The following is a 16,231-nucleotide window of genomic DNA, read 5'->3' as shown; positions in this document are numbered from 1 at the left end:
GTGGTATGTAAGGGTGTGTGTGTGGGGGAGTATGTAAGGGTGTGTGTGTGAGTGTGGGGGGGTATGTAAGGGGGTCTGTGTGTGTGGGGGTATGTAAGGTGGTGTGTTTGGGGGGTATGTAAGGGTGTGTGTGTGGGGGTATGTAAGGGTGTGTGTGTGTGGGGGTGTGTGTGGGGGTGGTATGTAATGGTGTGTGTGTGTGTGTGTGTGGGTGTGTGTGTGTGTGGGGATATGTAAGGGTGTGTGTGGGGGGATATGTAAGGGTGTGTGTGGGTGGGTGTGTGTGTATGGGGTATGTAAGGGTGTGTGTGTGTGGGGGGGAATGTAAGGGTGTGTGTGTGTGGGGGGGATATGTAGGGGGGTGGGGGTTGGTGGTGGGTATGTAAGGGGGGGAATCTATGGGTGTGTGTGTGTGGGGGGCATGTAAGGGTGTGTGTGTGTTTGGGGGGTATGTAAGGGTGTGTGTGTGTGTGTGGGAGGGCATGTAAAGGGGTGTGTGTGGGGGGGTATGTAAGGGTGTGTGTGTGTGTGTGGGGGGTATGTAAGGGTGTGTGTGGGGGTGGAATGTAAGGGTGTGTGTGTGTGTGTGTGTGAGTGTGGGGGGTATGTAAGGGGTCTGTGTGTGGAGGGGTATGTAAGGAGGTGTGTTTGGGGGTGTATGTAAGGGTGTGTGTGGGGGGAGGTATGTAAGAGTGTTTGTGTTTGTGGGTGTGTGAGTATGGGGGGGTATGTAAGGGGGTGTGTGTGTGTGGGTGTGTGAGTGTGCGGGGGTATGTAAGGGGGTCTGTGCGTGGGGGTGTATGTAAGGGGGTGTGTGTGGGGATGTGTGTGTGGAGGGTATGTAAGGGGGTCTGTGTGTGGGGGGGTATGTAAGGGTGTGTGTGTGTGTGGGATATGTAAGGGTGTGTGTGTGTGTGTGTGGGTGTGTGTGGGGGTATGTAAGGGTGTGTGTGTGTGTGGGTGTGTGTGTGTGTGGGGGGTATGTAAGGGTGTGTGTGTGTGTGTGTGTGTGTGGGCGGGGTATATAAGGGTGTGTGTGTGTGAGTGTGGGTGTGTGTGTGTGTGTGTGGGGGGGGGGTATGTAAGGGTGTGTGTGGGAGTGTGTGGGGGTATATAAGGGTGTGTGTGTGTGTGGGTGTGTGTGTGGGGGTATATAAGGGTGTGTGTGTGTGTGTGTGGGTGTGTGTGTGTGGGGGGGTATGTAAGGGTGTGTCTGTGTGTGTGGGGGGGGTATGTAAGGGTGTGTGTGTGTGTGGGTGGGCGGGGTATATAAGGGTGTGTGTGTGTGTGAGTGTGGGTGTGTGTGTGTGGGGGGGTATGTAAGGGTGTGTGTGTGTGTGTGTGTGTATGGGAGTGTGTGGGGCTATGTAAGGGTGTGTGTGTGGGGAGTATGTAAGGGGGTCTGTGTGTGGGGGTGTGTGTGTGGGGGTTATGTAAGGGTGTGTGTGTGGGTGTGTGTGTGTGGGGGGGGGTATGTAAGGGGGCCTGTGTGTGGGGGTGTGTGTGTGGGGGGGTATGTAAGGGTGTGTGTGTGTGGGGGTGTGTGTGTGTGTGGGGGGGTATGTAAGGGGGCCTGTGTGTGGGGGTGTGTGTGTGGGGGGTATGTAAGGGGGTCTGTGTGTGGGTGTGTGTGTGTGTGGGGGGGGGTATGTAAGGGTGTGTGTGTGTGGGTGTGTGTGTGGGGGGGGGGTATGAAAGGGGGCCTGTGTGTGGGTGTGTGTGTGGGGGGGGGGGGTATGTAAGGGGGTGTGTTTGGGGGTGTATGTAAGGGTGTGTGTGGGGGAGGTATGTAAGAGTGTTTGTGTTTGTGGGTGTGTGAGTATGGGGGGGTATGTAAGGGTGTGTGTGTGTGTGGGTGTGTGAGTGTGGGGGGGTATGTAAGGGGGTCTGTGTGTGGGTGGGTATGTAAGGGTGTGTGTGTGTGTGGGTGTGTGAGTGTGCGGGGGTATGTAAGGGGGTCTGTGCATGGGGGTGTATGTAAGGGGGTGTGTGTGGGGTGGTATGTAAGGGTGTGTGTGTGTTTGGAGGGGTATGTAAGGGGGTCTGTGTGTGGGGGTGTGTGTAAAAGTGTGTGTGGGGGGGTATGTAAGGGTGTGTGTGTGTGTGTGGGAGGGGTATGTAAGGGTGTGTGTGTGGGTGTGTGTGGGGGTATGTAAGGGTGTGTGTGTGTGGGAGTGTGTGTGTGGGGGTGTATGTAAGGGTGTGTGTGTGTGTGGGTGTGGGGTATGTAAGGGGGTATGTGTGTGGGGGGGTATGTAAGGGTGTGTGTGTGTGTGTGTGGGGGGGTATGTAAGGGTGTGTGTGTGTGTGTGTGTGGGTGTGTGTGGGGGTATGTAAGGGTGTGTGTGTGAGTGTGTGTGTGTGGGGGGTATGTAAGGGGGTCTGTGTGTGGGGATGTGTGTGTGGAGGGTATGTAAGGGTGTGTGTGTGTGGGGGGGTATGTAAGGGTGTGTGTGTGTGGGGGTATGTAAGGGTGTGTGTGTGTGTGGGTGTGTGTGTGTGGGGGGGTATGTAAGGGTGTGTGTGTGTGTGTGTGTGGGCAGGGTATATAAGGGTGTGTGTGTGTGTGTGGGTATATAAGGGTGTGTGTGGGGGTATATAAGGGTGTGTGTGTGTGTGTGGGTGTGTGTGTGGGGGTATATAAGGGTGTGTGTGTGTGTGTGTGGGTGTGTGTGTGTGGGGGGGTATGTAAGGGTGTGTCTGTGTGTGTGTGTGGGGGGGGTATGTAAGGGTGTGTGTGTGTGTGTGTGTGTGGGGGGGGGGGGTATGTAAGGGGGCCTGTGTGTGGGAGTGTGTGTGTGGGGGGGTATGTAAGGGGGCCTGTGTGTGGGGGTGTGTGTGTGTGTGGGGGGGTATGGAAGGGGGCCTGTGTGTGGGTGTGTGTGTGTGGGGGGGTATGTAAGGGAGTCTGTGTGTGGGTGTGTGTGTGTATGGGGGGGTATGTAAGGGGGCCTGTGTGTGGGGGTGTGTGTGTGTGTGGGGGGGTATGGAAGGGGGCCTGTGTGTGGGTGTGTGTGTGTGGGGGGGTATGTAAGGGGGCCTGTGTGGGTGTATGTGTGTGTGTGGGGGTATGTAAGGGGGCCTGTGTGTGGGGGGGTGTGTGTGGGGGGGTATGTAAGGGTGTGTGTGTGGGAGTGTGTGTCTGGGGGGGGTATGTAAGGGGGTCTGTGTGTGGGAGTGTGTGTGTGGGAGGGTATGTAAGGGGGCCTGTGTGTGGGTGTGTGTGTGGGGGGGGGTATGTAAGGGGGTCTGTGTGTGGGTGTGTGTGTGGGGGGGGGTATGTAAGGGTGTGTGTGTGTGTGGGAGTGTATGTAAGGGTGTGTGTGTGTGTGTGTGTGGGGGGGGGTATGTAAGGGGGTCTGTGTGTGGGGGTGGGGGTGTGGGGGGTATGTAAGGGTGTGTGTGTGTGGGTGTGTGTGTGTGTGTGTGGGGGGTATGTAAGGGTGGGTGTGTGTGTGGGGGGCATGTAAGGGTGTGTGTGTGTGGGTGTGTGTGTGGGGGGGTATGTAAGGGGGCCTGTGTGTGGGTGTGTGTGTGTGGGGGGGTATGTAAGGGGGTCTGTGTGTGGGTGTGTGTGTGTGTGTGGGGGGGGTGTATGTAAGGGTGTGTGGGTGTGGTTGTGTGTGTGTGGGGGGGGGGTATGTAAGGGGGCCTGTGTGTGGGGGTGTGTGTGTGGGGGGGTATGTAAGGGGGTCTGTGTGTGGGTGTGTGTGTGTGTGGGGGGGGGGGGTATGTAAGGGTGTGTGTGTGTGGGTGTGTGTGTGTGTGGGGGGGGTATGTAAGGGGGCCTGTGTGTGGGGGGGTGTGTGTGGGGGGGTATGTAAGGGGGCCTGTGTGTGGGGGTGTGTGTGTGGGGGGGTATGTAAGGGGGTCTGTGTGTGGGGGTGTGTGTGTGGGGGGGTATGTAAGGGTGTGTGTGTGGGGGGGTGTGTGTGTGTGGGGGTATGTAAGGGGGTCTGTGTGTGGGGGGTGTGTGTGTGGGGGGGTATGTAAGGGGGTCTGTGTGTGGTGGTGTGTGTGTGGGGGGGTATGTAAGGGTGTGTGTGTGTGTGGGGGGGGTATGTAAGGGGGTCTGTGTGTGGGGGTGTGTGTGTGGGGGGGTATGTAAGGGGGCCTGTGTGTGGGGGTGTGTGTGTGGGGGGGTATGTAAGGGGGCCTGTGTGTGGGGGTGTGTGTGTGGGGGGGTATGTAAGGGGGCCTGTGTGTGGGGGTGTGTGTTTGGGGGGGTATGTAAGGGGGCCTGTGTGTGGGGGTGTGTGTGTGGGGGGCTATGTAAGGGGGTCTGTGTGTGGGGGTGTGTGTGTGGGGGGATATGTAAGGGTGTGTGTGTGTGGGGGTGTGTGTGTGTGGGGGGGGTATGTAAGGGTGTGTGTGTGTGGGTGTGTGTGTGTGTGTGTGGGGGGGGTATGTAAGGGGGCCTGTGTGTGGGGGTGTGTGTGTGGGGGGGTATGTAAGGGGGCCTGTGTGGGGGGGGGGGTGTGTGTGGGGGGGTATGTAAGGGGGCCTGTGTGTGGGGGTGTGTGTGTGGGGGGGTATGTAAGGGTGTGTGTGTGTGTGTGTGTGGGGGGGGTATGTAAGGGGGCCTGTGTGTGGGGGTGTGTGTGTGGGGGGTATGTAAGGGGGCCTGTGTGTGGGGGTGTGTGTGTGGGGGGTATGTAAGGGGGCCTGTGTGTGGGTGTGTGGGGGGGTATGTAAGGGGGCCTGTGTGTGGGGGTGTGTGTGTGGGGGGTATGTAAGGGGGCCTGTGTGTGGGTGTGTGGGGGGTATGTAAGGGGGCCTGTGTGTGGGGGTGTGTGTGTGGGGGGTATGTAAGGGTGTGTGTGTGTGGGGGGGGGGGTATGTAAGGGTGTGTGTGTGTGTGGGGGTGTATGTAAGGGTGTGAGTGTGTGGGGCTGTGTGTGTGGGGGGGTATGTAAGGGGGCCTGTGTGTGGGGGTGTGTGTGTGGGGGGGTATGTAAGGGGGCCTGTGTGTGGGGGTGTGTGTGTGGGGGGGTATGTAAGGGGGCCTGTGTGTGGGGGGGTATGTAAGGGGGCCTGTGTGTGGGGCTGTGTGTGTGGGGGGGTATGTAAGGGGGCCTGTGTGTGGGGGTGTGTGTGTGTGGGGGGGTATGTAAGGGGGCCTGTGTGTGGGGGTGTGTGTGTGGGGGGTATGTAAGGGGGCCTGTGTGTGGGGGGGTGTGTGTGGGGGGGTATGTAAAGGGGTCTGTGTGTGTGTGTGTGTGTGTGTGTGTGGGGGGTATGTAAGGGGGCCTGTGTGTGGGGGTGTGTGTGTGGGGGGGTATGTAAGGGTGTGTGTGTGTGTGTGTGTGTGTGGGGGGGGGGGGGTATGTAAGGGGGTCTGTGTGTGGGGGTGTGTGTGTGGGGGGGTATGTAAGGGTGTGTGTGTGTGGGGGGGGTATGAAAGGGTGTGTGTGTGTGGGGGTGTGTGTGTGGGGGGGTATGTAAGGGGGCCTGTGTGTGGGGGTGTGTGTGTGCGGGGTTATGTAAGGGGGCCTGTGTGTGGGTGTGTGTGTGTGGGGGGGGTATGTAAGGGTGTGTGTGTGTGGGGGGGTGTATGTAAGGGTGTGTGTGTGTGGGGGGGGGTATGAAAGGGTGTGTGTGTGTGGGGGTGTGTGTGTGGGGGGGTATGTAAGGGGGCCTGTGTGTGGGGGTGTGTGTGTGCGGGGTTATGTAAGGGGGCCTGTGTGTGGGGGTGTGTGTGTGGGGGGGTATGTAAGGGGGCCTGTGTGTGGGTGTGTGTGTGTGGGGGGGGGTATGTAAGGGTGTGTGTGTGTGGGGGGGTGTATGTAAGGGTGTGTGTGTGTGGGGGGGGGTATGAAAGGGTGTGTGTGTGTGGGGGTGTGTGTGTGGGGGGGTATGTAAGGGGGCCTGTGTGTGGGGGTGTGTGTGTGCGGGGTTATGTAAGGGGGCCTGTGTGTGGGGGTGTGTGTGTGGGGGGGTATGTAAAGGGGTCTGTGTGTGTGTGTGTGTGTGTGTGTGGGGGGTATGTAAGGGGGCCTGTGTGTGGGGGTGTGTGTGTGGGGGGGTATGTAAGGGTGTGTGTGTGTGTGTGTGTGTGTGGGGGTGGGTATGTAAGGGGGTCTGTGTGTGGGGGTGTGTGTGTGGGGGGGTATGTAAGGGTGTGTGTGTGTGTGGGGGGGTATGTAAGGGTGTGTGTGTGGGGGTGTGTGTGTGGGGGGGTATGTAAGGGGGTCTGTCTGTGGGGGTGTGTGTGTGGGGGGGTATGTAAGGGTGTGTGTGTGTGTGGGGGGGTATGTAAGGGTGTGTGTGTGGGGGGGGGGTATGTAAGGGGGTCTGTGTGTGTGGGGGAGTATGTAAGGGTGTGTGTGTGGGGGGGGGTATGTAAGGGGGTCTGTGTGTGGCGCGGGGTAGGTGAAGGTTGGTTAGTGAACACTGATGGCTCCATGGTCGATCGGATTCACTGAGGATTCTGTCTCCTGTGTAGACCCCTGACCATCCTGAACCGTCACAATGAGATCTGGTACCTGAGCTACGGTAATCCCATGTGTGCATCGAGGTATAGCCGATGGTCCTGACGACAGATACAGCCATCGCCCTACACAAGAGGAGCCTGAAACATCAGCAGTTACTCATTCACCTTCACCTCTCCTTTCTCTCTGTCTGCCTGTCTGCCTGCCTGTCTATCTCTCTGTCTGCCTGTCTGTCTCTCTGCCTGTCTATCTCTCTGCCTGTCTGTCTCTCTGCCTGTCTGTCTCTCTGCCTGTCTATCTCTCTGCCTGTCTGTCTGCCTCTGTCTGCCTGTCTCTCTGCCTGTTTGTCTGTCTTTTCCTTCTCTGTCTGTTTGTCTCTCTCTCTCTCTCTCAGTCTCTCTCTATTGCTATGTCATAGCATCATAGAGATGTACAGCATGGAAACAGACCCTTCGGTCCAACCCGTCCATACTATCCCAGACATCCCAACCCAATCTAGTCCCACCTGCCAGCACTCGGCCCATATCCCTCCAAACCCTTCCTATTCATATACCCATCCAAATGCCTCTTAAATGTTGTAATTGTACCAGCCACCACCACTTCCTCTGGCAGCTCATTCCATACACGTACCACCCTCTGTGAGAAAAAGTTGCCCCTTAGGTCTCTTTTATATCTATCCCCTTTCACCCTAAACCTATGCCCTCTAGTTCTGGACTCCCCCACCCCCAGGGAAAAGACTTTGCCTATTTACCCTATCCATGCCCCTCATAATTTTGTAAACCTCTATAAGGTCACCCCTCAGCCTCCGACACTCCAGGGAAAACAGCCCCAGCCTGTTCAGCCTCTCCCTGTAGCTCAAACCCTCCCCCCCCCCCGTCTCTCTCTCGCTCTGTCTCTTTCTACCTCTCCTCTCTCTCTACTTCTCCCTCTCTCTCTGTCTCTCTCTCTCTCTCTCCCTCTCTCTGTCTCTCTCTCCCTGTCCCTGTCTCTCTCTGCCTCTCCCTCTCTCTCTCTCTCTGTCTCTCTCTACCTCTCCCCCTCTCTCTCTCCCTCTCTCTGTCTCTCTCTCCCCCTGTCCCTGTCTCTGTCTCTCTCTCTGCCTCTCCCTCTCTCTCCCTCTGTTTCTTTGTACCTCTCTCTCTCTCCCTCTCTCTCTCCCTGCCTCGTTCACACTCCCCACTGCCCAAATCTCTCTGTCCGTTGCAATGATGGAAAATGCCGGGAAATCTGGGATTTGTGGAGAGACCTCCTGCTCCTCACCATCAGTCTATCCTTTACCTCCCCCCACCCACCCACCCTGGTCATCGATCCCTCCATTGGGGTGGGGGTGGGTGGGTGGGGGGAGGGAGGTCCCCTCCTGTCTACACGCCTCATCATTTTCTCGATCTCGCCCCCCGCCGCTCCATCAGGGAACGTCTCCAGCCCCCAGGGTAAGGTCCTGGTAAACCCCTCCCTCTGCTCCCCCCGTCCTCTCCTGACGCAATGTGGATCCCAGAACCGCACACAATCCTCTCGCTGTGCGGCCTGATCAAGGTTCTATACAGTTCATGCGTCACTTCCCCGCTCTCCTCAACCCCGGTACCTCAGCTCACTAAAGCATGCACCCCATCCGCCCACCCTCCACCCCCCACCCCCCCCACTGAGCGTGTGCTGTGATACCTCCATGGGCTGGTGAACACGCACCGCATCATCCCACTGACACTCAGGGTACCCCCCCACCCAGTGTCCTGCTCTCTGTCCTGTGCTCACTACGTTCCCTGTTCACGGGGCAAGAGACAGAGCTGAGTGCGTTACAACAGGTGAGCCTACAGACTGGGATCAGGGTGGAGGTCAGCCGGCCCTCCTCTGCTGTCTGCACTCCTGCGTGTCCACGCCAACCACCCCCCCAGAGTACCTCTGACGCCCTCCCTCACACAGACCAACACATCCCCACCTTCTCTCTCATGGCCAACCCACCCTAACCTGCACATCCCTGGGCACTATGGGACAATTTCCCATGGCCAATCCACCCTAACTTACACATCCCTGGGCACTATGGGACAATTTCCCATGGCCAATCCACCCTAACCTACACATCCCTGGGCACGATGTGACAATCCACCCTTACCTGCACATCCCTGGGCACTATGGGACAATCCACCCTAACCTGCACATCCCTGGGCACTATGGGACAATCCACCCTAACCTACACATCCCTGGGCACTATGGGACAATTTCCCATGGCCAATCCACCCTAACCTACACATCCCTGGGCACTATGGGACAATTTCCCATGGCCAATCCACCCTAACCTGTACATCCCTGGGCACTATGGGACAATTTCCCATGGCCAATCCACCCTAACCTGCACATCCCTGGACACTATGGGACAATTTCCCATGGCCAATCCACCCTAACCTACACATCCCTGGGCACTATGGGACAATTTCCCATGGCCAATCCACCCTAACCTGCTCATCCCTGGACACTATGGGACAATTTCCCATGGCCAATCCACACTAACCTGCACATCCCTGGGCACTATGAGACAATTTCCCATGGCCAGTCCACCCTAACCTGCACATCCCTGGAAACTATTGGACAATTTCCCATGGCCAATCCACCCTAACCTGCGCTTCCCTGGACACTATGAGACAATTTCCCATGGCCAATCCACCCTAACCTGCACATCCCTGGGCACTATGGGACAATTTCCCGTGGCCAATCCACCCTAACCTGAACATTCCAAAACACTATGGGGCAATTTCCCATGACCAATCCACCCTAACCTACACATCTTTGGACTGTGGGAGGAAACCGGAGCACCCAGAGGAAACCCACACCGACACAGGGAGAATGTGCAAGCTCCCGAGGCTGGGATTGAACCCGGGCCCCTGGCGCTGTGCGGCAGCAGTGCTACCCCCTGAGTCACTGTGCCACCCCCAGTCAGTCTGAGAAACCTCCTGTGAGCCAGCTCCATTCCAACCACAGCCTCCCGTATACAGGAAGACCAAAACTGCACGCTGTATTTGAGACGTGCTCTCACTAGTGACATGTGAGACTGAAGCAGTCCACATGCGATTTTCTGTCCAATTCCTCTTACAATAAACGGCAGATCATGTTTCTGTGCACTGGAATCCCTAAATCCCCCTGCACCTCACTGCTCCACACTTTGGCAATTTAATGCTCTCGTTTTTCTTATTCTTCCTGCTAGACCACACAATCTCTGTTTCCCCCACGTCAAACTGGTGTCTGCCAGATTACTCCCGCACGCGCTCAACCTGCCCTTCTATCAACTGATTCACTGGGCGCGGGCAGCACTAGCCTGGCCTAGCACTTAGGTGCCTGTCCCTCGTTGTCCCTTGAGAGGGTGGGGGTGAGCTGCAGTCCATTCAAAACCCTGGTCATGACAGCAGTCCCCACCTCCATCCTCCCAAGGTAGCAGGGGCCGCTAGGGACTGGTGATAAATTGCCGGAGACGTGCGAGAATGAATCAGAGAGCCTCCGGAAAAGTCTCGTTTGCAGTAACTTCCCCATCGATCTTTGTACCATCTGAGAATTTCGCCAACACGTCCTGGTGTCTTCACCATCACTGACGGAAATTGGGAATAAGACGAGGACCCCAACTCAGCACATCCTTCTCAGGGAAAGACCCATTCCGCTGTATCCTCTCTGTTTTCCACTGGTCAGCCTGTCTTCTCTCTGTGCTAATGGTATTCCTTAACCTTTAGCCTTTGACCTGGCACTGTGTCTTCTGGGAATTTGAGTTTTGTATGCCACTGTGTGTTAGTCCTTTGAAACCCTCCAATAAACCGATCTCCCTGTGACGAAACCGGGTCGAGTCTTCCCAATTATTTTGAGTTTTTGAATGAATTCCAGAAGGGGAGGGGAGAGGGACAGCCCTCGACATCGAGGCTGCATTTGACCGAGTGTGGCATCAACGAGCCTGGAGAGAACTGGAATCAATGGCTGTCGGGGGATAAACTCTCCCCTGGTTGGGGTCATACCCGGCACAAAGGAAGATAGTTGTGGTCGTGGAGGGTCAAACATCTCAGCTCCAGGACATCTCTGCAGGACTCCCTCAGGGTAGTGTCCTACACCCAACCATCAATGACCTTCCCTCCACCTTCAGGTCAGCAGTGGGGATGTTCCCCAGTGATTGCCCAGTGTGCATTGCCACTCATCACTCTCAGATCCTGACGCAGTCCGGGTCCAAATGCAGCAAGACCTGGGCAACAGCCAGGCTTAATCAGAGTGCTGCTGGAAAAGCTCAGCAGCTCAGGCAGCATCCGAGGAGCAGGAAAATCAACGTTTCGGGCAAAAGCCCTACATCAGGAATGGAAGCAGGAAGCCTCCGGGGTGGAGAGATAAATGGGGGGAGGGTGGGGGCTGGGGAGAAGGTAGCAAAGAGTACAATGGGTGAGTGGGGGAGGGGATAGAGGTGATAGGTCAGAGGGGAGGGTGGAGCGGATAGGTGGGAAGGGAGATTGGCAGGTGGGACAGGTCATGAGGACAGTGCTGAGCTGGAAGGGTTTGGGTTAGGTTTAGGGTCAGGGTCACAGCAAGGGTTAGGGTCAGAGTTAGGGTCAGGGTCAGGGTCAGTGTCAGGTTTAGGGTCAGTGTCAGGGTTAGGGTCAGGGTTAGGGTCAGTGTCAGGGTTTGGGTTAGGGTCAGGGTTAGGGTCAAGGTTAGGGTCAGGGTCAGAGTTTGGATCAGAGTCAGGGTTTGGATTAGGTTTAGGGTCAGGGTTAGGGCCAGGGTTAGAGTTAGGGTCAGGGTCAGAGTTAGGGCCAGGGTCAGAGTTAGGGTTATGGTCAGGTTTTAGGGTCAGGGTTGGGTTTGGATCAGGGTTAGGGTCAGAGTTAGGGTCAGGGCCAGTGTCAGGGTTAGGGTCATGGTCAGTGTCAGGGTTAGGGTCAGAGTTAGGATCAGGGTCAGAGTTTGGGTTAGGTTTAGTGTCAGGGTCAAGGCTAGGGTCAGGGTTAGGGTTAGGGTCAGAGTTAGGATCAGTGTCAGGGTTTGGGTTTGAGTCAGGGGTAGGGTCAGGGTTAGAGTTAGGGTCAGGGTTTGGGTTTGGGTCAGGGTTAGGGTCAGAGTTAGGGTCAGGGTCAGGTAAAAACAATGACTGCAGATGCTGGAAACCAGATTCTGGATTAGTGGTGCTGGAAGAGCACAACAGTTCAGGCAGCATCCAAGGAGCAGTAAAATCGACGTTTCAGGCAAAAGCCCTTCATCAGGAATAAAGGCAGTGAGCCTGAAGTGTGGGGGGATAAGCTAGAGGAGGGTGGGGGTGGGGAGAAAGTAGCATAGAGTACAATAGGTGAGTGGGGGAGGGGATGAAGGTGATAGGTCAGGGAGGAGGGTGGAGTGGATAGGTGGAAAAGGAGATAGGCAGGTAGGACAAGTCATGGGGAGAGTGCTGAGCTGGAAGTTTGAAACTAGGGTGAGGTGGGGGAAGGGGAAATGAGGAAACTGTTGAAGTCCACGTTGATGCCCTGGGGTTGAAGTGTTCCGAGGCGGAAGATGAGGCGTTCTTCCTCCAGGCGTCTGGTGGTGAGGGAGCGGCGGTGAAGGAGGCCCAGGACCTCCATGTCCTTGGCAGAGTGGGAGGGGGAGTTGAAATGTTGGGCCACTGGGCGATGTGGTTGATTGGTGCGGGTGTCCCGGAGATGTTCCCTAAAGCGCTCTGCTAGGAGGTGTCCAGTCTCCCCAATGTAGAGGAGACCGCATCGGGAGCAACGGATACAATAAATGATATTAATGGATGTGCAGGTAAAACTTTGATGGGTCAGGGCCAGGGTTAGGGTCAGGATTAGAGTTAGGGTCAGGGTTAGGGTCAGAATTAGGATCAGGGTCAGTGTCAGGGTTAGGGTCAGGGCCAGGGTCAGTGTCAGAGTTAGGGTCAGGGTCAGGGTTAGGATCAGGGTCAGGGTTAGGGTCAGGGTCAGAGTTAGTGTTAGGGTCAGGGTTAGAGTTAGGGCCAGATTCAGAGTTAGGATCAGAGTTAGGGTCAGGGTTAGGGCCAGGGTCAGAGTTAGGGTCAGGGTCAGAGTTAGGGTCAGGGTTAGGGTCAGGGTCAGTGTTAGGGTTAGGGCCAGGGTCAGGGTTAGGGTGGTGTGGTGTAGGCTAGGATCAGGGTCAGGGTTGGGGTTAGGGTCAGGGTAGGGGTTATAGTCGGGGTTAGGGTCAGGGTTGGGGTTAGGGTCAGGGTCAGGGTTAGGGTCAGGGTCAGGGTCGAGGTTAGGGTAAGGGTGGTGGGATGTGGGTGTGTGTGCATGGAGTAGTGTCTCAGAGACAACGGGGGTTAGGGTCAGGTTTAGTGTTATAGAGAGAAAGAGAGGGTGGTACAGAGAGAGAGAGGGTGGTACAGAGAGAGAGAGAGGGGGTGGTACAGAGAGGGGGAGGGTGGTACAGAGTGAGAGGGGGTGGTACAGAGAGAGAGAGAGAGAGGGTGGTACAGAGAGAGAGAGGGTGGTACAGAGAGAGAGGGGGTGGGACAGAGAGAGAGAGAGAGAGGGTGGTACAGAGAGAGAGAGGGTGGTACAGAGAGACAGAGAGAGGGTGGTACAGAGAGAGAGGGTGGTACAGAGAGAGAGAGGGTGGTACAGAGAGAGAGGGTGGTACAGAGAGAGAGAGGGTGGTACAGAGAGACAGAGAGAGGGTGGTACAGAGAGAGAGAGGGTGGTACAGAGAGAGAGAGAGAGAGGGTGGTACAGAGAGAGAGAGGGTGGTACAGAGAGAGAGGGTGGTACAGAGAGACAGAGAAAGGGTGGTACAGAGAGAGAGAGGGTGGTACAGAGAGAGAGAGGGTGGTACAGAGAGACAGAGAGAGGGTGGTACAGAGAGAGAGAGGGTGGTACAGAGAGAGAGAGAGAGAGGGTGGTACAGAGAGAGAGAGAGAGGGTGGTACAGAGAGAGAGAGGGTGGTACAGAGAGAGAGGGTGGTACAGAGAGACAGAGAGAGGGTGGTACAGAGAGAGAGAGGGTGGTACAGAGAGAGAGAGGGTGGTATAGAGAGAGAGGGTGGTACAGAGAGACAGAGGGTGGTACAGAGAGAGAGAGGGTGGTACAGAGAGAGAGAGAGAGGGTGGTACAGAGAGAGAGAGGGTGGTACAGAGAGAGAGGGCGGTATGGAGAGGGGGAGGGTGGTACAGAGTGAGAGGGGGTGGTACAGAGAGCGAGAGAGATGGTGGTACAGAGAGACAGAGAGAGGGTGGTACAGAGAGAGAGAGGGTGGTACAGAGAGAGAGAGAGAGAGGGTGGTACAGAGAGAGAGAGAGAGAGAGGGTGGTACAGAGAGAGAGAGGGTGGTACAGAGAGAGAGGGTGGTACAGAGAGACAGAGAGAGGGTGGTACAGAGAGAGAGAGGGTGGTACAGAGAGAGAGAGGGTGGTACAGAGAGACAGAGAGAGGGTGGTACAGAGAGAGAGAGGGTGGTACAGAGAGAGAGAGGGTGGTATAGAGAGAGAGGGTGGTACAGAGAGACAGAGAGAGGGTGGTACAGAGAGAGAGAGGGTGGTACAGAGAGAGAGAGAGAGGGTGGTACAGAGAGAGAGAGGGTGGTACAGAGAGGGGGAGGGTGGTACAGAGTGAGAGGGGGTGGTACAGAGAGCGAGAGAGATGGTGGTACAGAGAGAGAGGGGGTGGTACAGAGAGAGAGGGAGAGGGTGGTACAGAGTGAGAGGGGGTGGTACAGAGAGAGAGGGCGGTACAGAGTGAGAGGGGGTGGGACAGAGAGAGAGAGGGTGGTACAGAGAGGGGGAGGGTGGTACAGAGAGGGGGAGGGTGGTACAGAGAGAGAGAGGGTGGTACAGAGAGTGAGAGAGGGTGGTACGGAGAGGGGGAGGGTGGTACAGAGAGAGAGGGTGGTACAGAGAGAGAGGGTGGTACGGAGAGGGGGAGGGTGGTACGGAGAGGGGGAGGGGGGAACCTCCAGTTCCAGGAAACAGAAATGAAAGTGAAAGTGGAGTCTGACTCTCCCTCTCTCTCTCTCCCTCTCTGTCTCGCTCTCGGGGCCTGGCTGGTTTCGATCTGACCCTGAACTGAGGAAGGAGCTGATTCGGGAGACAGGGAGAGAGCCCTATTGCTGGAGCTGGAGATGGAGATTCTGGTTTATAAAGTAACTCTTATCCTCAGCGTCTGCTCACTCCCAGGTAACGCAGCTCTCTATACATCCTGCTCAGTCCTCCAGGGACAGAGAGAGAGAGAGGATCAGCTCCCCCACTGCTGCAGAATGGAGGGAGGGAGAAGATGGGGGGAGAGGGAGAAGGAGGGAGGGAGAGAGAGAGAGAGAGAGAGGTGGTGAAGGAGGGAAAGAGAGAGGGAGGGAGAGAGAGGTAGAAGGGGGAGAGAGAGGGGGAGGGAGAGAGAGAGAGGGGAGGGGGAAGGTGGGGGGAGAGGGAGAAGGAGGGAGGGAGGGAGAGAGAGAGAGAGCGAGGGGTGGGGAAGGAGGGAGAGAGAGAGAGGGGTGGGGGAAGGAAGGAGAGAGAGAGAGGGAGGGAGAGAGAGAGAGGGGGGAGGGGGAAGCGTGGGAGAGAGAGGGAGGGAGGGAGAGAGAGAGAGGGGAGGGGGAAGCGTGGGAGAGAGAGAGGGAGGGTGGGAGAGAGAGGGAGGGAGGGAAAGAGAGAGAAGGGAGGGGGAAGGAGGGAGAGGGAGGGAAGGGAGGGGGAAGCGTGGGAGAGAGAGGGAGGGAGGGAGAGAGACAGGGGAAGGAGAAGTGTGGGAGAGAGAGAGAGGGGAGGAGAAGGGGGTAAGAGAGAGGGAGGGAGAGAGAGGGGAGGGGAAGGGGGAAAGAGAGAGGGAGGGAGAGAGAGGGGAGGGGGAAGCGTGGGAGGGAGGGGAGGAGGGGGAAGTGTGAGAGTGAGAGGGAGGGAGGGAGGGAGAGAGAGAGAGAGAGAGGGGGAGGGGAAAGCGTGGGAGAGAGAGGGAGGGAGGGAGAGAGAGAGGGGAGGGGGAAGCGTGGGAGAGAGAGTGAGAGAGAGAGAGAGAGGGGAGGGGGAAGCGTGGGAGAGGGAGGGAGAGAGAGGGGAGGGGGAAACGTGGGAGAGAAATGGAGGGATGGAGAGAGATAGGGGGGGAGGGGGAAGCGTGGGAGAGGGAGGGAGGGAGGGAGAGAGAGAGAGGGGAGGCGGAAGCGTGGGAGAGAGAGGGAGGGAGGGAAAGAGAGAGAGGGGAGGAGGAAGCGTGGGAGAGGGAGGGAGAGAGGGAGAGAGGGGAGGGGAAGCGTGGGAGAGAGAGAGAGGGAGGGAGGGGAGGGGAAAGGATGGGGGGAGTGGGAGGGAGGAAGAGAGGGGGCAGGGGAAGAGTGGGGGGAGAGGACGGGAGGGCGGGAGAGAGAGAGAGAGACGGGGAGGGGAAGAGTGGGGGAGGGAGAGGGAGAGAGAGGGGAGGGGGAGGGCGGGAGAGAGTGACGGGGAGGGGGAGGGTGGGTGGAGGGAGAGGGAAAGAGAGAGGGGGGAGGGGATGGTGGGGGAGAGGGAGGGAGAGCGAGGGGTGTGGGGGAAGGAGGGAGAGAGTGAGGGAGGAGATGGAGTGGGGTGGGGGGAGGGAAGAGAGAGAGAGAGAGGAGGGGGAGGGTGGGGGAGAGGGAGAGGAGAGCGAGAGGGAGAGGAGAGCGAGAGGGGAGGGGAGGGGAGGGAGGGAGAGAGAGTGAGGGGAGGGGGAGGGTGGGGGTAGAGGGAGGGACAGAGAGAGAGAGGGGAGGGTGGAGGGAGTGGGAGGGAGGGAGAGAGAGAGAGGATGGGGAAGGGGGAGAGTGAGTGGGAGGAAGAGAGAGAGTGAGGGGAGGAGTAGGGTGGGGGTAGAGGGAAGGAGAGAGAGAG

The 16,231-nt window shown here is 57.4% G+C and overlaps 1 protein-coding gene across 1 annotated transcript in view; it reads left to right on the top strand.

Moving 5' to 3' along the window:
- The first annotated feature begins 14,372 nt into the window (after positions 1–14,372).
- LOC122545325 (tapasin-like) overlaps positions 14,373–16,231 on the top strand; it is a 51,668-nt gene continuing 49,809 nt past the window's right edge. The window contains exon 1 of the mRNA XM_087979126.1: positions 14,373–14,563. Within this exon, the coding sequence (XP_087835252.1) occupies positions 14,509–14,563 (55 nt within the window). The 5' untranslated portion in view covers positions 14,373–14,508. The remainder of the gene's footprint in view (positions 14,564–16,231) is intronic.

This window comes from Chiloscyllium plagiosum, unplaced genomic scaffold, assembly GCF_037043375.1.
Source record: "Chiloscyllium plagiosum isolate Xiang-an unplaced genomic scaffold, Cpla_swu_hap1 HiC_scaffold_35, whole genome shotgun sequence".
Taxonomy (NCBI): domain Eukaryota; kingdom Metazoa; phylum Chordata; class Chondrichthyes; order Orectolobiformes; family Hemiscylliidae; genus Chiloscyllium; species Chiloscyllium plagiosum.
Note: the sequence above shows the minus strand (reverse complement) of the source record. Positions and strands in the feature narration are given on the sequence as shown.